Source organism: Fistularia commersonii, chromosome 12 (genome assembly GCF_037954325.1).
Source record: "Fistularia commersonii isolate RoL2024-O1a breed Wild chromosome 12, RoL_Fcom_v1.0, whole genome shotgun sequence".
Lineage (NCBI taxonomy): Eukaryota > Metazoa > Chordata > Actinopteri > Syngnathiformes > Fistulariidae > Fistularia > Fistularia commersonii.
In genome coordinates, this window is record NC_141295.1 from 9,938,711 (window position 1) to 9,960,460 (window position 21,750).

The 21,750-nt window shown below is 38.9% G+C and overlaps 3 protein-coding genes across 5 annotated transcripts; 1 reads left to right on the forward strand and 2 right to left on the reverse strand.

Moving 5' to 3' along the window:
• Positions 1-56: 56 nt before the first annotated feature.
• On the reverse strand, positions 57-6,670 carry LOC147228747 (recombining binding protein suppressor of hairless-like). The gene is made up of 11 exons (XM_086156947.1): positions 6,507-6,670; positions 5,605-5,643; positions 5,363-5,458; positions 5,095-5,260; positions 2,955-3,129; positions 2,731-2,868; positions 2,457-2,569; positions 2,227-2,367; positions 1,490-1,645; positions 1,283-1,386; positions 57-1,175 (listed from the first exon to the last, which is right to left on the reverse strand). Exons 1-11 carry the CDS (start codon positions 6,524-6,526, stop codon positions 827-829), a joined length of 1,497 nt encoding a protein of 498 aa, XP_086013073.1. The 5' UTR covers positions 6,527-6,670; the 3' UTR covers positions 57-826.
• A 1,642-nt stretch (positions 6,671-8,312) lies between these two features.
• hgsnat (heparan-alpha-glucosaminide N-acetyltransferase) lies at positions 8,313-19,808 on the reverse strand. Of its 3 annotated transcripts, XM_086156944.1 has the most exons (19): positions 19,743-19,808; positions 19,454-19,648; positions 18,486-18,601; positions 18,193-18,329; positions 17,713-17,831; positions 17,526-17,595; positions 17,252-17,321; positions 16,187-16,290; positions 15,923-15,999; positions 15,795-15,825; positions 13,856-14,016; positions 13,568-13,683; positions 13,303-13,421; positions 12,881-13,007; positions 12,598-12,684; positions 12,374-12,451; positions 12,158-12,228; positions 11,124-11,236; positions 8,313-8,649 (listed from the first exon to the last, which is right to left on the reverse strand). In XM_086156944.1, exons 2-19 carry the CDS (start codon positions 19,626-19,628, stop codon positions 8,468-8,470), a joined length of 1,953 nt encoding a protein of 650 aa, XP_086013070.1. In that variant the 5' UTR covers positions 19,629-19,648; positions 19,743-19,808; the 3' UTR covers positions 8,313-8,467. The 3 variants fall into 3 exon arrangements, with proteins under 3 accessions (XP_086013070.1, XP_086013069.1, XP_086013072.1); XM_086156943.1 differs by lacking the exon at positions 19,743-19,808 and having other exon boundaries at positions 19,454-19,721; XM_086156946.1 differs by lacking the exons at positions 19,454-19,648; positions 19,743-19,808 and adding an exon at positions 18,918-19,048.
• Positions 19,545-21,750, forward strand: LOC147228749 (dynactin subunit 6-like). Its single transcript, XM_086156949.1, has 8 exons — positions 19,545-19,679; positions 19,930-20,090; positions 20,275-20,339; positions 20,488-20,593; positions 20,666-20,751; positions 20,845-20,892; positions 20,976-21,118; positions 21,458-21,750. The coding sequence occupies exons 2-8, from the start codon at positions 19,981-19,983 to the stop codon at positions 21,548-21,550; spliced, it is 651 nt and encodes a 216-aa protein (XP_086013075.1). The 5' UTR covers positions 19,545-19,679; positions 19,930-19,980; the 3' UTR covers positions 21,551-21,750.

The window sequence follows — 21,750 nt, forward strand, 5'->3', positions numbered from 1 at the left end:
GACACCATTTCAATATATAGTCTAATAATCACCTTAAAATGTATATACTTTTTTGTCTTAGAAGGGGCAAGTCCATTTGCTACTGACTGGTAGACACATTCGCATTTGGCAATTGAATTAAATAACCCATCAGTTAAGAAAAACTGAAAATAAAAGGCCTGGGGTTTTTAGAGGCATGCTTTTAAGCCACGTTCACCCTGACAACCTCACCGAGACAACTCTAAGAGTCCAAGACACGATAAACCCAGTTGGTAACAAAAGTGAACTTACTATGAATTATAAAAAAAAATGTCAAAATGTACCTCGGCTAGAGCTTTTCAAATAGTATCTGAATAAAATAATATGGTAATATTCCTTGGTCCATTGAAAAAAAATGTAATATTTTACCAAAGTCCAGTTGAACGCTATGGATAAATCAACACTCCTCGGTACAAACATGACCGCAGTGTGAAGACAAAGGATGAAAATGGTTTAGGAACCAGAGGACGTGACAATAACATTGTTCTTTGAAAACTGAGGTGGCTGGGTGTTTTGAAATGTTGATCTTGTACCCACTTCAGGTGGCAATCTATGCGACCTCACATCCCAAGTCAGGATTATGAAGGGTACACAGTCATCCACAAGATGGAGCTCAAGACCAGGTTTATGCTTCTCTTCTGCTTCCCTTCGGTGAGTGACTTGCAGAGGTTGTGTGCAATTCTTCACAGGTCTTTAAGCCTCTTTGGAAAAGCTCATGCACACTTTTGTTCACACACACCTTTACTGCACATGAAAAAAAAACAAAAAACAAAACAAAAAAACAAATGAAATGAACGGGCTCCATTTGCTATGACAGCAAAGGCATACTCGACGTCCCTGTCGACATGCCGGTATCAGTACTAGTGTAAGCGCACTGGCCGTCTATGAGTCCGCTCAATGAGGAGGAGGATGACGGTGAAGATGAGGAAGCTGGGGATGATGACGGTGCGCTCCGTGTCTGCAGAATGGCTCCCGCCATGCTGCAGTGAGGCCGTGGCCCCGGCTCTGGGGTATAAGTGAAGGTGAGTGCCGTGGCGTAGATGATGCCATCATTGCGGACGAGTGTGACGGGCACCTGCACGGGCTGTCTCACCCAGCGCCAGCCCTCCCTGAAGGCTGAAATGTCGGGCACTACACATAGGACACTCTCACCACATCTTAGCAGTCAGTTGGGAGAGATGGGGATGGGGTGGGGGGGTAAAGTTTTAACATTTAGGTCACTTAGAAAAAATATACTGTGCCCATGACTTAAAGACATGCATACCTGTACATTGTGTCAGCCTCCACATCTCCAAACCACACTCTGAGGTTCGGGGTGAAATTGTGCCCCGTGAGCTCCAACATAGCAACGTCTCCTCCACCATTTAACTTTATGAAGACAAATTAAAGGAGAATCAGGTTGTAGCCCAAATTGACAACTGATCTATTTATTTATGTATTTTTTTAATAATTTAGATCTCGTGTTTTTTACCTGCAAGCTTTCCACAACAGGTACAGGGGTGACAGGCATGGGTACAGGGCCCATGCCCTCAAAAAAGGTATACTCGGCCTTGTCAGTGCTAATAATAGTCCAGGAAGCACCATCGTTGATTATCTCCTTATTAGTTTCTTTGGAGCACTGTGTTGCCTGAAACAACAAAGTAAGTACATTTTGCCTCACATTTTTAAGAAAATGTCTGGCTGTTATCAAATTTTTACCCACAAGATATTTAGGATGCTCTCTCACCTGGCAGCTGCTGTTACAACCTGTCTTCAACCCCAAAAATGCAAATGCATGATGGACTGAAAGCCAAAACTAACTGGTACAAGCCATCTATCTTTCTGCACTAATTTTTGGGATTTTCTTTCTCATGGACACATATGAATGACTACTAGCTAATGATTTGAGATTTTGTACAGAAGCTATAGCCCAATTTGTTAGATCCACGTTGCATAGTGTGGGTGGTAATGAGCCTACTAAATAAGATCTCTAATAGCTCCTCCTCTATAGGAGACATAAAATTAGCCTCCGAGCCATAAATGAGTCAATCTTGCTGATTAATCTGGTTAGATGTTCATTTTGATCGATAACGATGTTAAAAGGGTAAAAATAAAGGAAACATTATCTTTCTCTTGATCTGCAGCTGAGCTTGATTTTCTTTATTAATTAGTATTAACAGAGTTAATCAGACCTGACGTATAAAACAAAATGAAAATCCTATTGCCCACCTGGAACTGGATGATTCTCTCCTGTGAGAGACAAAGATACATTAGGTCTGTATCTTTCAAGTAGAAGGCACATTTGTGAAGCTGAGACACCGGGTCGTCTGCATCCAGTAAGGCAGCCTGCTTGTCTACTTTGCGGATGATCTGAGAAATTTTCAGGAAAATTAAGTCGATGTAAGCATATAAACAAATGAAAGGAGTAAATTAATGCAACCTTTGAAAAACCCACTTACCAGTCTGGGCAGAGCCATTCCAGTGACAGAGCAGACCAATTTCACCGTCTGGCCATAATGAATGTAGCCATCTCTCACTGCAAACTCCTCTCCCTCAGATTCATCGTCATCCACTGAACACAGTATAATACACGCCATTAAAAGAATTAAAGTTCTCTCCTAGTCTAATGAAGCATCCACAACAGAAGCAAGCAAAGTGGTTACAATTACAGATAAAAAAATCACATTTCTGGTAGAAAATGAATGAAATTATTTTAAGTCAAGTCAGACTTACAGAGGTGAATGAAGAAGGCTCCCCACTGCTGAGAACTAGCATGGAAGTTTCCACCCTCCACATGGAGATACCTGGTACTTACTGTCTGGGACCTCAGACGGTTGAATAAAGCTACCTTGGTTCCTGATGCTATACATACTGAAATACAGGCAGAGGGAAGGGGTCAGGTTTGTAAACGTGGAGAGTGAACAGAGTCCGCATCTGTGACGCATTTTACCACTCACAGTCCGCATTTTTCAAGGACTGTTTCTTCTTGGACGGCTTGGAGATGACTTTGATTCTCTTGCTGAGGAAGACCCCGATGTTTGCACTGTTCCCGTAGAGCATCTTCACAGACAGCATAAAATGTTTCCTTTTATCCGAGTCGCTGATGTACAGGGTCTTAGCTGTGCAGAAGTGCTAATGAAGAGGAAGGGGGAGAAAGAAAAATCCAGATTAGGGAATTAGTCCAGTAAGTGAAAGTTTGTTTACACCCTTTCGTTGTCTCGTTCTGCGGCAGAGCAAACAAGATCCTTCATTGAAAAGGTACGACAAACCTTAGTTTGCACATGTAAATCAATTCAGCCGGGTCCTTTTCTGTTGTGGCTGTGTGGGTGCCAAAAAAACACTGACTTGCATTTATACCACTCTTTGAAAAAATAAAGGATTGCCTGTTTTTTGGAATAGGAGCTAGCATAAGACTAGTAAATACATTCCAATGTAATATTCTCACTAGAAATAGAAAGAGCTGAAAATTACGAGAGATATTATTGGAATGAATAAGTGCAGAAATGTGCAGGAGGAAATGAAGTGTTCCAGAGAGGCCGCAACACCGTGTACCGTTAATATTTGGGGAACTGCACATCAGCCTAGATGATTCAAGGCAGATGTAAGGAATACACTGATAAATTGGACTTAAGAATAAGGCTTTTAAAATAGGAACTGAAAATATGGCTGAAGTAGAAAGTGAAGCAAGAGTATGTTCCATCCAGGGCTTCCTCTGCCTGTCAAGTGTTGAGGCAGAACTTTCCACAGACACACTGACAATCGGTCGGAAATACATTTAAATCCACCTTCAAAAATGTTTCCATCCTTTTCAGCCAGAGCAGCAGAGCTACTTCAAATGAAACTTTGTGAGGCAGCAGGATGTGGGCCAAAGAAAAACTTAATTCATTTTGAAGCAGATCAAAATATTATTTCTTGCTTTATTTAATGTTGCCAGATAAGAGCGTTCAAATGGGAGAATATTAATCTAGGGTGAGTGATTTCCCCTATGGGGTGACATAAAGTCTGAAGAGATTCAAATATAAAGTAGCTTCCAACTGTTAAAAGCTATTATTGGATTTTTTTAACTTTTACTGGGGGTTTAAGGATGCATCGTAGACATTGATGGTCTTTATAAGCTAGCATAACAGACTTTTCAAAACAAGAAATTAAAATGTATTATGTTTAAATTTTACTTTTGCAGATTTAATGTTGGATTCATTTATTTGTTGTTTTTTTTTTTGAAGTTCAAGTTCATACTCCTAACTCAATATGGCTGAATTTCCATTACAAACCTTATAATTGTAATAACAAGCAGGCTTAACTTTTACTTTTTGAAATTTCATCTTCTGTTCATCTACTTCCTTTGCTAGTTTCAGGGGCTGATTTGGGGGCATATAGAGGCTTTGCAATATTACATATATATTTGTTCTTGTTTTTGTGATAGATAGCATTCGTAACATCATTTACGATACCAGGATACCTGATAATTTTTACATTATATTTCCAGTCTCCTTTAAATATTTTTAAATATTGTGGTATGGTTTTTATAGGTCAGGAATATGATATTCAGGTCAACCCATATTTAGTTTATCACATTTTTACTTAAAATTATAACATGACTAAAATTTCACCGCTGACTAATGTTGTGCCTTTCTGCAGGTCGATTGTGGAATTAATACAGATTACAATTCTAGATTAAATTTCAGGTTACTGCACAGCCTCACTTAAAATCCAGTGGGCTTGAGTTATTTGACTTTGACTATTTTAAATCCAATTTCTTAACAAACGCATTGGACAATTGTAATTCACAACTGCACATTTTGTCAACAGTAGCAGAGGTGATGGAGTGTTCCATGCTTGTTAGGGTGGTATTAATGAGGTGGGGTGTTTAAGCGAGGTAAAGCAGATATCTTATGTTGGTTCATGATGATGTGATTGACCTGATGACAAGTGACAAGAGCATGTCTACTGGTCTACTGTACCGAAAGCACCTTGGGTATGTCGTTTGTCATATTCATTTAAAGGCAAAATAAAATTAAACTAACAAAGATCTGCCATTGGCAATTGTTCCTCTATGTTGATGGAATTAAACCCCATGTCTGAGAATGTTGAACCCACCTTCCCTTCTAGATTGAGCTGTTGCATCTCTTGCTCACTGCTTCCGATCCCAATGAAAGCACAGGGCTGGGCCTCCTGCTCTGTGCAACCCTCTTTCTCCATGATCTCCAGTTTCTTTTGCCAGCCACTGCCCATCAGATACACACATGGCGGAGGGCAGAAGAACCTATTTGACACAAATAGAGGTTAACAAGTGGCCAACACTATGAACTGTGACGATTCAAACGTTAATATTCACAAACTCAAGGTAATGTTTTTTAATAGTCACCTTTTTTCATTGCCATATGACTTTTGGGCAACTTTTGCATGCAGTATGAGCACTGTTTGATCATGTTTCTCCTTCAAATATGTCCTCATAGCCTCCCTGAAATTAGTAGGGGAAAAAGTTATTACCTAAAGAGCACTGCAGATATTTTTCAAGTTTCTTATTAAATATGACTGATAAGAATTCAGCCAGCGTTTTGTTTTGAGTTCTATGATGTGTTGGGGGACGCCGACGCTTTTGTCTACCTTGTTAAACGTTGAGGCTGTGGTCGCTCTCCAAACTTCCTGCAAAACAAACATTGTATTGCAATATGCGTCAAGCATTAGTTTTGACTCTGTGTTCTTGCGAAAATGAAACAAAAGCGGTCTCAAACAGTGGAGAGCAAATTTGAACAGAGTGAGACTGGGGTTCCAGAAGTGTTTATTATGGGGTATTCAGGACTAACACAGATAGATGATCCTCAGACTAGAGCCACATCAGAGAAGGTTCAACCACAACTTCCTATTTAATATCAATTATGGTATACGGCCAAGGGCAAAATCTTAATTACGGGTTATGCTACTATAAATGGTGTCAAACCGTACAAGGGTTAATAATAACAGTTCTCATCTTAATAATAATAAATGATACTCTATAATTACTGACAATTACTACAGTGATTCCCGGAGGTTCAAATCTTGTGATGCACGTTATGACACGTTTGTAGCATATAAAAAAGGAAAATTAATTAAAAAACATCAATCATATAAATATTTCTCAGTAAAATGCTAAGCAGTTTATCCTTTCCGTCAAAAACAATGGAAAATATGTAGTTTCATTTTGTTTTACATTTTCGAACGAAAGTAGAAGAATTGATGGGACTTATAACATGATTAAAAGCAATAGATGTAGAATAAAAGGTTTTTACAGTGTAGCTGAACGTCAAAATTTGCAACTGTTCAGTGACATGATGAAAGTTTGATGATAGTACGAGGAAGTTTAGACAACCGCCCCTCACTAAGCCACAAAGAGAAGCTGAGCCAGCTTGACTAAACTAAAGCGGAGACAACCGAACAAACAACCGCAGAAAAACTACACCTGGCCGCGCATGGGCACAAGAGAGCAGAGCTTTGTTAGAAAATAGCTAGCTTTGAATTTCGGCACTTACCCCGTAACAACGGGCGCCATCTTCCAAATAAACCCCCTCTACCTCCGCAAGGACACACAGACACACACTCATTCGCGCGCACACACACATACACACAATTCTAACAACGCGAGATTCCGCCCCGAGCCCCCTCGTCAACGCCAACCGCAGAACAGGCAGAACAAGAGGGGGAAAGATGGGAGCGAAAGACGGGGGAAAGAGGAAGAGGGGGGAAGGAAAGAGGGAGAGAGAGGGGGGAAGAGGGAAAGAAAGAGACGGGGCGAAAGGGCGAGAAGAGAGGGAGATAGGGTTGACAGGCTGCGAGCAGACACCCAAAACAACAGGCGTGGGAAAGTTAAAAACTCGCGCGAGAACATAAAAACTCTCACAACAGACACATATGAATTGTGCTCGCAGATATCGCGAGATGTTGAGGAATCCTTACGAGTGAAACTCGATTCCCACGCCGCGTTGGGCAATAAAGTCAATCCCTCTTCTGTGTTGAAGCACGGAACCCGGCTTCGGGCTTTAAACTGAATAAATTATAAAAAAAGAAGTGTGCCTTTACGACTATCTATAGTGTATAAATTATTCATATTTGCTGGAAACTGCATACATTTCTTGTATAAAAGTTTAAACAGAAAACATGTTTCCAATAGTTTTATTATATAAATGTATTTCCAAAAGATGGATATGAAAATATGTGTGTATACAAGTTTGCCCATATGAATACTATCAATAACAACAGTACTTGATGCAAAAAAGTCCTTGACAGGAAACAAGTTGGTTTTTGTCTGACATTAACAATTGTGCCCTTTAAAAGCCGTAATCCTTCCAGAGATGGAGAAACATTCAAATATTTAAATGTACAATATTTAGCATAGTATTGCGAACCAATGCTAACAAATGAAGCAAACTTTTGGCAATTTATAATTTTGTTTACATAAAAACATTTGACAAAATCTTCAAAAGTTTAGTAACTTTTGAAGGCCTAATTTAGGCTCAAGCTTAACATTTCACTTAATTCAAAATAAAGTATCCTTTGGGTTTTTCGTGGTAATGTCTTTTTTTTTGTGTGGGGGGTGGGGGGGTGGTTAATGCTTTGTAACACATAGCATCACAGTCCAAGCATTAATATTCAGTGGAAACAGAAAATTGCACAACTTAAAGCTCATGTCTTTCAGATCAGCAAATAATCCAAAATACCAGTACCTCGATTATCTTGGTTACAGGATAGATGGATGAAATATTGCTTTTGTTATCCGTATTTTCCCAAACTGTACATATACATTCAGTCTCCATGCATTCTTAAAACCCTTATCTTGAGCAGAGCAGAGAAAATAATTTGAATTCCCGAGTCATTAGTGTTAGTTTCTCTTCAGCATATATCACTGGCTCTTATATGGCCATCAGTGAGCCAGTATTACAAAACAAACAAATAACCAGGTACAAATAATGAAATAAACAAATGTGAAAAACAATATCTTTCAAAGTAATGAATGGTACTGAAGATGTCGGTAGGTGTTACACAAAAAGGAAGCCAACAAGCACTTGTAAAACCACAACCTGCCGCTCAACACAGTGGTATAAAATCAAGAAGTAAAACCAGTCTTGAAACACAAAAACTGTAACCAGTGAAGCAAAAGGGACAGTTTTTGTTTCTCAGTACCCATTCAGGACTCATTCTTGAGTGAGCTGTTACTGAATCTGTTCACATTTATGAGCAGTTTCAGTAAATCTTCCTTTTAAATATTTTTGAAAAGTCCATTATTGCTAACAGACTTATTAAATGGCAAAAAATATTAAAAGCAATAGAAAATTACACTCAGGAGGGATTCAACTTTATGCCAAAAACAAAACAGCTTCTTGATTTTAATGCTCTAAGTGTTTCCTGATTAAAAAAACAGCATCCAGCAATTCTTATGTAAACAATATTATTCACTATGGTATGCAGAAGGACTAGAAATTGAGGGAATCCACATCTAAATTTTCCAGAAAATCTTTTTCTTGTAGAGTACATAGGATATGAAAACCCAACAGGAAGTAGCCACAAGGTTTTGGGTGAGGTGCTCAGCGTGGGATTGAGAGTTGACCATTCTCCAGCGGAAGGGGAAGTACTCCTCAAAGACTTCATGGCCCACATACACAAGGATGGAATTCATGCCTGATTTTACAGACAAAATGTTAGACCGGCAAAGGTTATGGATAGATTTTCACAAAAATCACCACTTTACATTGCCGTCAGCAACTTCAAAATTCCAACAAAACTTATTTTGGTGCAAAGACAATGAACAATTGACCAATAAAGTGTAAAATTTCAGGCTGCACTATGATGAGAGAATGTGAAAGAAAGTCTTTTCAAAAACTTTTACATACATCAGTTAGTTACGTATGCAAGTATTTAAATATGGTATTCTCCTGAAACAAGATATGAAAATAAATCAAATGTTCTGTAATTTGTCAACCTACACAAATGCGTGCAATATCTTTGATCCAGATGTTATGAATACCAAGTGTCAATGTTAGTTTAAGCAGCAGTTTAAAAAGTGCACAAAGTAAAATTTCACTGAATGAAGCTTTGACCAAAAGAAAAAAGCAGCTTCATTATGATGAAGGTTGCTTAAAGTACGTAGCTGTGTTTTTTTATATGTGCATGACAGTGACTGTAGTAGCCCTTTCATGTGGAGTGAGTTTGACTGAACTTGGAAGAAATCATAAAATAATCACCAGAAACAAGTGCAAATTTGTGCATTTCTCCATCCACTACAAGTAAGTGGATTTTGGTCAATAGATTAAGTAGACTATTACACGAATTCTCCAGTCAGTTGCAGTTACTGCGGCACAAGAAGGGAGTACATATGTTTGTAATTCTTAAGATACACAACAGCCTTTTGTTTCTTTTCCATAAAATATTTTCTTATATGCACGTTCATAGTGGGGAACAAGTTTTTGATATACTGCTGATTTTTCAGCTTTTCCCACTTGCAAAGCATGTAGAGGTCTGTAATTTTTAATCATAGGTACTCTTCAATGGACGGAATCTAAAACAAAAATCCAGAAAAACACATTGTATTATTTTTAAGGAATTAATTAGCCTTTTTACTGCATGACATAAGTATTTGATACATCAGAAAAACAGAACGTAATATTTGGTAGAGAAATCTTTGTTGGGAATTGCAGAGATAAGATGTTTCCTGATGTTCTTGACGAGGTTTGAACACACTGCAGCAGGGATTTTGGCCCACTCCTCCATGCAGATCTTCAGTTGCTGGGCAATATGGAGATTAAGGTCCCTCCAATGATTTTCTATTGGGTTCAGATCTGGAGACTGGCTCGGCCACTCCAGGACCTTGAGAGGCTTCTTACGGAGCCACCCCTTAGTTGCCCTGGCTGTGTGTTTCGGGTCATTTTCATGCTAGAAGACCCAGCCATGACCCATCTTAAAGGCTCTTACTAAAGGAAGGAGGTTGTTGGCCAAGATACATGGCCCCATCCATCCTCCCCTAAATACGGAGCAATCGTCCCCTTTACAGAAAAGCATCCTCAAAGAATGATGTTTCCACCTCCATGCATCAAGGTTGTTATTGTGTTCTTGGGGTTGTACTCATCCGTCTTCCTCCAAACACATCAAGTGGAGTTTCGACCAAAAAGGTTTATTTTTGTCTCATCAGACCAAATGATCTTCTTCCATTCCTTCTCTGGATCATCTAGATGGTCATTGGAAAACTTCAGACGGGCCTGGAGATGTGTTGGCTTGAGCAGGGGACCTTGCGTGTGCTGCAGGATAATAATCCATGACAGCGTAGTGTATTACTAATGGATTTCTTGGAGACTGTGGTCCCAGCTCTCTTCAGGTGCCCCGCGAGATGAGGTCTTGCATGGAGCCCCAGACTGAGGGAGACTGACGTCATGTTGAACTCCTTCCATTTTCTGATAATTTTGCAAACAGTTGCTGCCTTCTCACCAAGCTGCTTGCCTCTGTGCAGGTTGACAATTTTATCCCTGATGTCCTTACACAGTTCTGTGGTCTTGGCCATTGTGGAGAGGTTGGAGTTTTGATATTAATACAGGTAATGAGCGGAGAACAGGAGGGCTTCTTAAAGAAGAACTAATAGGTCCTTGAGAGATGCAATTCTTACTGGTTGGTAGGTGATTAAATACTTGTCATGCACTATAAAGCAAATTAATTACTTAAAAATCACACAATGTGTTTTAGATTCCATCACTCACGGTTGAAGAGTACATATGATAAAAATGGCATGCTTTGAAAGTGTGAAACACTGAAAAATCAGCAGTGTATCAAATAGTTGTTCTTCCCACTGCACATTTGTTTCATTCATTTATTGTTTCTCGATTGAGAATCAACTCTTCCTTAGTTCACACATATCTGAGGGTATAATGTGGCACAAATTATCTTATCTATTGCGGAGGATTGGAAGTGGTGTGATTTCTGTAAAGCATCAATTTCTCGGTGGATCTTTTTCCATTACCACTGAAACACATCCCTTGTATCAATTGATCAACCTCCCCCTACCTCCACCCAGCATTAACATTCAATGAAGTTGGGCTGTTCATCCAGGTTTAGCTTTCAAATTCAAAATATAAGAATATGCACTCAAAAAACGAAAAAGTGCTCACCAGGGTAGAAGAAAGGGGCTCCAGACCACCATTTCTTAACATCTACTGTGTAGTACACCAGCACTAACAGCACAAAAGCAAAGCAGGCGAGTGTTGTCACGTAGGATAGAGACCTAGGAGTTGGAGATAAAAGCATAAGCAGAAATGTTAGAAGTTCCTCTTTTTGTTCATATTTCAATACAAACTTAATTTCTTCATATTCAGGAAACTAAAATGTATGTGAAAAATGTTAACAGTTCAAAGTTTCTATTAACAAGCACACAAAACTTCTAGCATCTGTCAATAAATTTCCCTATCTATCCTTAATCACCCAGACCTACTGTACATCCTTTCAATCTTTATCTCTGTTTCGCCAACTTGTATAGATCATTCTCCCCCTCCTTACTGTCCAACCGAGCATGCAAGTCATCGTGCACCTTTTGTTTTGCCTTCGCTACCTCTAGCTTTATCTTACGCTGTATCTCCCTGTATTCCTGCACTTCCTCATTCCACCATCGAGTCTCCATATCTACTTTCCTTCTATATGATACACCAAGTACTCTCCTACCTGCCTCCCTGATAACATTAGCTAGCAGTTATCCAATCATTTGGAAGCTCTCCTGACCACCCAGAGCCTTTCTCAACTCCTCCCTGAAAACCATACAACACTTCTCCCTTTTCAGTTTCCACCACTTTATCCTCTGCTCTGCCTTTGTCCGTTGATCTTCCTTGTCACCAGTCATCCTACAAACCACCATCCTCTGCTGTTTCGCCACAATCTCACCTACAGCTACTTTGCTGTCACTGATCTCTTTCAGGGTACCTCGTCTATACAAGATGTGGTCTACCTGCATGCTACTACCTCCACTCTTATAAGTAACCCTATTTTCCTGTCTTTTCAGGAAAAAAGGTTGCACCTTCAATTTCCAACCCTTAAGCCAGAAAGTAAGTTCTCATAAAAAACTATTTTTTTGAAGTTATATAAACAGGTCATTTGAAGGCTTATGACTAATAATAGTTCATGAAAAAATGTGATTGGAAAATGCAAATGTAACCATAGGCTTTTGTTGACAGGAATGAATCCCTGGTCTCTGGAGCACTTCGTCAGAGCTGCTGAGATGATGCCCTGTGGATAAAGAGAGACTTTATTTCTCCAAGAAAGAAAATAACTGTTCTGGTTCATTCTAAAGGACTGACTGAAAGAGTATGACAACATATGGCTGTGTGTAATTTTTTTTTTATCCTGCGAGAAGCTGAAATTGTGAACCTACCAATGCGAGACCCCACATGAGGAACCTTGACATAATGCCTGTCGGGATATCTCTGTAGTGCATGAAGATCTTCCCTGCCTTGGGATGCATAAGGCAAAACATTTGATTAATCTATGATTTTCCTTTATTAATAATATCTGGTATGTATCAAAATGTGTGTGTGTATACATGCATACACACACACACATATATGTGTGTGTATGTGTATATATATTTTGACAGACCTGTAATCCAAGAAAAGCCATGAGGATAGAGTTGATGGTACCAAGAATGCCCTCTGGATCAAATGGCATGTGTGTTGCATAAATGACCTATATTTAAATACAAATTGATATGTTAACTACACCATCCATCCTTGTATCTTATTAAATTGGTCTAATGGCAATTTGAAAGTTTGTATGTGCCAATAAGCAAGGCATATCAATCTATCTCAAGTAACATTCTAAATTATTTTAAGAAATAACTTTTAACTATTGGTATGCTCTGGCTGTTTTGCCAGTTACTAACCCGTACTGCAGGAGTCTGGTAGATGTGTTTTTCTCCAAGCAGCCAGCGATCAATCAAGCCAGCTGCTCCACCGGTGCAATTGGCATATAAGCCCATGTCCCCAATTCCACCAGGACCTAGATAGCCCCTGGTCAAATAATGAAGCAAGAATAATTAAAGTGAGAAGACATATCGGCCGTACGGATGGGTTTTAGTTTGTGCACTATGGAAGTGTGTAGTTACTGACATGGTCATTTATAAAAAGTTCAACAAAAAGCAAAACTTGCTCATAAAAACCAAGGCCAGTGAGCTGATTTCTTATAAAACAAGATAAATAGCAGTGTGATATGTATGTAAGATATGTATATATAAATTGTTTTTTAAAACTGTCTTACAATTGATGGTCATATTCGTTAGTACAAAATGCAAATATTTTGACTCACGTTGGACAGTCGGGCACAGGCAGTGCAAAAGTTAGTGAGAGCCAGATGACTTCTAACATGAGCACACACAGCCAGGATGGCCAGTATAACAAGACATCAAGAAAATGGGATGATGAGTCCTAGGAAAAGAGGACAGAAACATTACAAGATTAGAAATCCACTTATCTATGGTAGGTACGGCAATGCTGCTTTAGGATAATTAAACCTTGATTGAAATGTAAAGACTGAGGCAAATGTAGGTGTTCAAACAAAGTTGATCACTGACCATTGTTGTGGTGATAAGGTGACCTCTTGCAACTAAAAGATCCAGGCAGGCTACAACAAGGTAGGAGCAGGCAAGTCGCTGCAACACGCCCGGGATCCGTAAGTTTTCCCAGGTTACTGTATTGAAATAGGAGAACAGAGGATGATGATGTATATAAAGACTAGAATGTGACTAAAAAAGGCTAAGCATTTATTGTTTATACACACCTAAAATTACGCATTCTTAAACTGATGTCTGTCAAGTATCTAAATGTTTAAAAGATTAAACAAAAATTCGATTTGTACTCACATGGCCCTTGGCAGTAATTAGGATTAATGATGAAGACACCAATGAGGAAGAGCTGCAAGCTCCTCCACACAACTTTCTTCAGCAGTGAGCAGCGAGTAGAGCCTGAGCGCAAAAGGGAGTTGATTGACAGGGCAATGGATGTCCCCATTATAAACACAAACCTAGAAAAGGAGAAATTAGGGATCACTTCCAGGACTGTTATGATGTGCAAAATTAATTGATTTATAAACAGCATCTGTACCTGCTTCCTATACTAACTTTATTTACTGTAAAATCAAACTTAACCAAGATATGTATGCTAGTACATCATCCTCATCTTGTAATTACGGAAACATAAATATATATTCTTTCTTTCTTTCTATCTAGCAATGGGTGACAGAGAAGAATGGGATGATGGGAATTTACCATCAGGATGCTCCAAAATAATACCACATTATTCAAGAATACTGCACTTAAACTACAATATCACAAACACCTTTAGGCATTGAAAAATGTATCACATGAATTATTGGCTGCTAGATCAGAATAAAAAAGGGTTTGGATGGGAGAACAAAACGTATTGATGTATTTTCATCCCGAGATATCTGGGTCGGTTTAGAACAGGGGTGGGCAAACTTTTTGGCTCAGGGGCCGCATTGACTTTTGAAATTTGACAGACGGACCGGGTCACCACAAGATTCGATACATATTAAAAAAAACGCATTTGTTAACTGTACACATCATACCCGTCTTGACATTTGCATTGAAAAGAAAACCAGCTTGGTTTTGAAGGCTCTGACATTTGCTTGCATTTCATGCACAAATCGTTTTTCCCTTGTAGCTTCACGTCCTGCTCATTCATGTGTCCACAGTAAAGTCTAAATCCCAAAGCCAATCTGTGTCATTCGGCGCAGGAAAATTCTCAAGTGTTTTCAAGTAGCTCCAAAAATTAAATAATCTCCTGTTTGAGTTCCCACATTCATTGATCCAGACCTTCAATTGTTCACATCAAGTATGAATTGTGTACCAATCTTTAGCTGGCCGGATTAAAAAGACCAACAGGCCGGATGTGCCCTGCGGGCCGTAGTTTGCCCGCCCCTGGTTTAGAAGTTTATCAAGAGCAACAAATGCTTAAGTGACATCATTTCCAAACTTTGTCCAATGTTCAGCATGCATGTACACGGGTAAGGGGAGAAAGGGCTGGTGGCAACCAATGGCATTGCTGCTGTTTTTAACTGCTCTCCATGCGTCTGACAGCAGGCTTGTGCAGTGATCATAGATGCAATTCTATACACAGAAATGGCCACTGACTTGTTTGCTTACATAATATTATGTAAATGACTAGATGATGCTAACTTCTGCCATTGTTAAATTTTTCAGTGTCATATATGATTTGTTGATGATGAGAATATCATGGAAAGAAGTCTTATTCACTCCTCTGCACTCGTGTTGTGTGAAAAAATCATATAGAAATAGTGAGCACACTATTGAATTACTTATCAAGTTTTGATATTGCATGTATCACCATCATTTGAATGGTCTTGGAGCAGGAGCTTGCTGTTAAGTGAAATTAACTGTGTTAGACGTTGTTGTATTACAGGGCTTCAGTTTACCCCCTTGCTGTTTTAGCCATCAGATTCAACCATGTCAAAAATGTTTTTTGTGCCTGGGTCAGTTTCTGTAAAGGACTGGATATCTGCTCCATTCAGAATGAGGTGTGTGATTAAATGTGACAAAGATGAGCATCTTTCTGTAGATTCAAAACATAGACTATATGAATAGTATTCCTATTCCTGCCATATATTCATATAACTATGTATATAACCACATATTTAGTAGGCTTCATAAAACATTATTTTATAAATGCACAATATATAAATAGTGCTGCAAATTTTAAGTCAGTTAAACTAAAAATATGTACTGAAACATTTCTCTTGGAGAACCTGTGAAGTGAGCTTACCAGGGAAAAACCAGATCTGCAACTGTAAGGCCTGGAACAGGAGAAGCACAGGTGTTTTAAAATGAACGCAGAGGAGCGGTCATGACATGATTGGAAAAAAAAAAAAAGAAAAACTAGGTAAAGCTCACCATTCCAGCTCTCGTGTCTGAAAAACCAGTATCTTCCACCTCCGTAGTTAACAAACACCATGATGACAAGGGAGATACTGTGAGGAGGATGTGAAGTGAAAATGACAAGTACTTAATTATAAAATGGAGCAATCTGTTTGAAATAAAAGAAATGTTCCTTATGGGGATTCATAAGGGCAGGGAAAACCCCATGACATAGTATTACCATTGATCAGACCGCATACTTGATCAGGATTTGCTAGATCAGACTGAAAATAAGTTTACCCTCTGAATGTATCCAGAGATCGCAGCCTTCTAATGGGGCTAGGTGGGGGTGGGAGGATATTTTCGGTGACAGGTGCCACAGTCCTGCCAGGGGAGCCCAGTTCCTAAAGAGCCGAAGTTAAGTTGAGAATTAAAAGAATTCACTTGAGAATGCAGTCTTCTGTACACTGTACAGTCCAATATAGTGCAAAATCAAAATGTGGTAGTTTTACATAAAGTGTTGAATATATGTCATTTACGAATGCAACTGAATTAACAGGAAGAAAATATATTAACAGAAACCGTCATGTCAAATCAGAATTCTTTTTCTTTTTTTTTCTTTGCAGAAAGCATTTACACTATGTCTGCCTCTTTAAGCTCAACGGCATGTGAAAAAGCTAATTAATTTGTGCCGGTTAATGAATGAAGTCCAATGTACTATAAATATCACATTTCAGTGATGCCACTCTTTCAAAAGCTGAGTTCCAAAGCATTTCAAAATCTAAACTAAAAACACATGGTTATGATGGGACATTTGAATTTAAAACTACACATACAGTTTAAACCTTGCTAAAAAAGAAAAAGGCTTACTGGGTATGGCTAGATTACAGCTGGATGGAACTAAGACCAAGCAACATGAACAATGAATATATTTATCACATGTCTTACTCCCAATAACAATAGTTACTTTGTCAAAATCAAGGTATTTGCTGCTGTTTTTTATGTCACTTATGTAAATTCAAGGGACTTTTTGTCTATTTTTGATATTTCATGTTTCATGTTTTAAAGAAAATAAATACTTAGGGAAATATGCCTGGATTGATCTTGAGCATTTGAGCATTACTTGCTAATTTTTAAGACTTGAAGTCAGATAAATTAGATGCACGTAATGTTAAATACATTCATAAAAGTTAAATACATCCTGGCGATGAAAGTGTAGTTATTAATCACAATATTTGACAAAAAAAAAACCAAACAAAAAACAGATTTTCTTAAAAATCCATGATAACACATCATGGTGTGATGATCCTTAGTTCATGAAAAGCTAAGCTCTGATGCCAGGATGTCCTCTGCACAAATACTCACAGAGTTAATGAGCATCTCTGTCTCCAGTGTTCCACCAATTCGATAGAGAATACCCCTCACAACATCAAGTCTGGACAGGAAATGAATACCAAGTTATAAGCTGTCATTTAATTTCAGCATGCTCACACATTCTGATTGGTGAAAACAGCTTCAGTAGCAAGAAAACAATCAGCCTCAGTCAGTGAAGACAGAGTTTGAAGAGCGGCATCATTGTATTTCAACTTCAATTAAACTAAGCAAATCAGTTGGGAAAAGAGGAATGAAGAAAATGTACCTTAACAGTGCTCTTCCAATGCTATGGATTAAGGCCAGTGCAGCGAAGACAAGGAAGGCGATCAGGATTGCTGTAAAGGACCAGGAATGAGGAAGAAGATTTGTGATTTGTACTCGTGCCCACAACTGTTTGTGAATACTTTTCAAGTCCTTCACCCCCACAATATGTTTATATGTGACAGACTCACGAATGTAGCTGTTGACAGGTTCTGCATCTGTCACGATGGAGCAGTTGACCACAGATGAGTCATTTAAATTTTTCACCCACAGAGAGTAATTCCCCTGCTCCCCAAAGTGAAACGTAACACTGCAGGGGACAAAGACAATTAGTGAACCACATGGCAAGACAGTTAAACTGTATCCTCTTGTCAGAATAATTTACGATTCACAGTCTGGAAATGTTTCCCTGTAATATGAAATTCTAATTTTGCTGTCAAGAGTAAAACCTTCACTCTTTAATCAAGATAAATATTCACCTCACTTTTTTCAAAAGATATATTTCTAGCTGGGGATATTTATTTAAGTTTCATTAAAAACAAGAGTGTTGATAGCACAAGTAAAACAGAATCGTGGTAGCTCCCAAATTCATATTGCACTTCAATGCATAAACTCATAGACATGTTTTTTTGTTGCACGCAGCACTTTTTCATGAATGTTCTTTGACTTACTTGCAGAGATCTAAGCTGATGTTGGTACTGTTGACCTGTACCGTAATTTCATGCTGTGTGTTCACAGTGAACTGCCCTGAACTTGGTTGACCTGGACTATGTCCCACAGGAACCACTCCAAGCTGCTGGTGCAAACACTAAACACAAAGAAAAACAAGTATATAGAATATAGATGAGGGACATTCCAGGGGCCAGTCAGACATCTGCTCTGTGTGTGTGTGTGTGTGTGTGTGTGTGTGTGTGTGTGTGTGTGTGTGTGTGTGTGTGTGTGTGTGTGTGTGTGTGTGTGTTACCTGGTAGCAGTGCTCTGACACCCAGGACACAGCCAACTCAGTATCCAGGTCATTGTAAACTGTGAGCAATGCATCGTCCATCTTTAGGATCGTGTGCTCATGATGAGCCAAGACAGCTGTAGTGAGAAATGTAAATAAATATTACTTATATACAACTTAGAATCACCCATCCGACAATTTAACATCATAAAAAAGGAAAAAATATAATCTATTTTTATTTTTTTGCTTCTGTAGCTCACCACACCCAACTATTTTGTACGGTCGTTAAATAGATTACACAAGATCTTACTATAACGAAATGCAAATGTACTCAATGCCACACTTCTTCGTTGACACAATGATGTTACCAAAATTCCTAAAAAAAATAAGATCACACCGGGGATCATTTGCTTGAATCGCCTTAAAGAGGACAAAGTGCTAATGTTATCTTACCTAAAAGCAACGGTTGATGTTAGCGTTCACCGAGGAAAAAAAACAGGATAAATAGTGCAAAATGCGAGGAAACCGCTCCCCAGAAACAAGAAATTGAGCTTCAGGCTCGAGTTTCTGGCTCGGAAAAAAAAGCATGTGAGAAAGCAGAAGTTGTGGCCGACTGCAGATTCCCTTGGTCACATGCTGAATTAATCCATAAAAAGATCCCGGCGGGGGAAGTTTAAAGGCCGGAAGCTAATTTTCCTTTTAAATGTCAGACACCTTTTATTTAAGCTAGCGAATAGTGTGAGCTCAGCTCGACGCTAACCGTGCCCTACTTTCATTTCAAAATGTTTATTCAACGTGACGTAGGGAATACGAAAAGTCTTATATTATCTTATTTTTATTGCTCGGGATGAATTAAAATACACGAGAGGGTGACAACGGTAACTCTTGTTTCGTGGACGTTAGCCTGTTAGCCGACCTAGCTTCTCAACGGAATCCCAGTTTGGGCTCCCGGTTGTCTTACTTTAGAATCGGTAGCATGGCTTACTTACGCGCAGATGTTTCGGCTTTCAGCTGTGCCACAAAAGCGGCTATGACCACCGCGACGCAAGTGAGATAAAACATCTCATAATTCCTCTGCTGTGTCTTTTCGTCTTGACTTATCCCGGTCGCCTTACCAACTGCAGATGGACCGCCTGTGTTTTTGTTTATGTGCGTAATTGCCATTAAAATGTCCCCTTCCGATTCTTGGTCGTATTGACGAAAGGGGAGAGGAGGGTAAGTACACTATCAGCGTTCCCTTTTATTGAATCTTGTCAATGTCATAGTGCTTGATATTACCATGTTGATGCTGTTTTCGGTTTACTTTGTTAAACAACCAAAGGCATCTTAGTTGAACTGTATCTTGCCGACATAATATCACTTTGCACAATATTAAGGAAATTATTAAACAAATCACATATGGTGCGTTGACATTTCCTACGATGTGGAGATTTTATGATTGTTTTTTCGTCACTAACTACTACAGTCAAGTGATCTCGTGAGCATCCATATACGTTGGCCCGCCCCTGACAGACGCATGCGCATTAATGACAAAGAGGATTACAAATCGATAATCGAGAGGGTAAACGGCGGCGCAGCAAACAGTACGTGTATCACAATGGCTGACAAACAAAACGCCCAAAAAAGGTAATTTAAATGTTTGATCCGATGTGACATCGAAAGATGGCTCATTCATTATTTTTAAACTTCTTAAGATTTACAACGCTCAAATGAAGTTAACTTGAAGGTGGTTTAAACTCACTTCCGGTGGCTAGCTAGAAGTGTTTACTAAGATATTCTTAGCAAACTCTAAAGCCTCTTTCTTTTGCAGTGTTAAGATAGCCGCTGGAGCCGTAGTGTGTGTTGAAAGTGAAATCAGGGGAGATGTTACTATTGGTAAGGTGTTTGGCATTCCGTCACTTTTACGTATTGTTCGTCATGATTTACAAAGCAGGAATATCAACAGCTTTCCTCTAGGTTTCACCGATTTGTTCGTATCCAGTATACTTGTCGGTCAATGACTCGTCTCCACTTTCTCACTCAGGCCCCAGGACAGTGGTCCATCCCAAAGCTCGTATCATTGCAGAGGCGGGACCTATTGTGATCGGGGAGGGCAATTTGATCGAGGAGCAAGCTGTCATCATAAACAGGTAGAAGATTTCAGTTTCCCTAAAATATATTTAAGTTTTAGTATATTTCACGTTGTTGTTTTTTTCAATCAGTTACCCAGAGAATATCACACCAGATGCAGAAGTGGAGCCAAAGACAATGACCATTGGTATCAACAATGTGTTTGAAGTTGGTTGTGGTATCCTTTTGATTTGCCCAAGTCCTTTAATTCCACAGCCATGTTAATGTTTTCAGCTGTCACAGCCTATTTTTGCTTTAACTGACAATCCAGTGTCACAAGCCTTGAAAATTGGAGACAACAATGTTATAGAATCAAAAGGTGAGGCTTTCATATCTAACATCTTGATAATGACAGGAAGATCAGACCTTCAACGAAGTAATAATCTATGCTCTTTTTCCTAGCTGATGTTGGAAGGAATGTGATCCTCACTGGTGGCTGTATCATCGGGGCCTTCTGCCAGGTGAACACCTGTGAGGTCATACCTGAAAACACAGTCATCTATGGCTCTGGATGTATGAGGAGGGTTCAGACAGAGAGACCACAGGTACATTATTTTGTCAGCAAACGTGATCCAGAAGAAAAATATAGGTAGCATGTCTTTTATTTTGAGCTATTTTATTTTGTTACTGGTTCTGCATACATTCATTAAAACTTACCTTTAAAAGTCATCAATGCAAAGTATTGTAGGGGGCAAAATACATTTGGTATACTATACATTAGAGTTCCTACTTCACTCAAAGTAGTATTCAACAATACTTGTTTGTATTTCAAGTATCTTTAGTTGTTTCCATTCCTCTTCTGGTCATGTTTGAGTGCAAAAAGAATGTGAAAGTCAGTGGCACTATCTTTTGCTTATTGTTGTTTTTATCTTTCATCTTCACAGCCTCAAACTCTTCAGCTTGACTTCCTGATGAAGATTTTGCCAAATTACCACCATTTAAAGAAAACCGTAAAAGCTAACCACAGTGCTAGCTAAAAAAAAAATGGCCTGAATTTTTTTTTGTTTTGTTTTCACAGATTTTAATAGGTAATTCAAAAAGGGTTCAGTGTATATATGTATCTAACTTCATCAGTACATTTTTGAAACTGATATTTTCTACATGACCCACAACAGCTGATTTAAGCAACTAATCCTTTTCTCACTGGTTTATGTAAATAAATAACTTTGAATGCTAA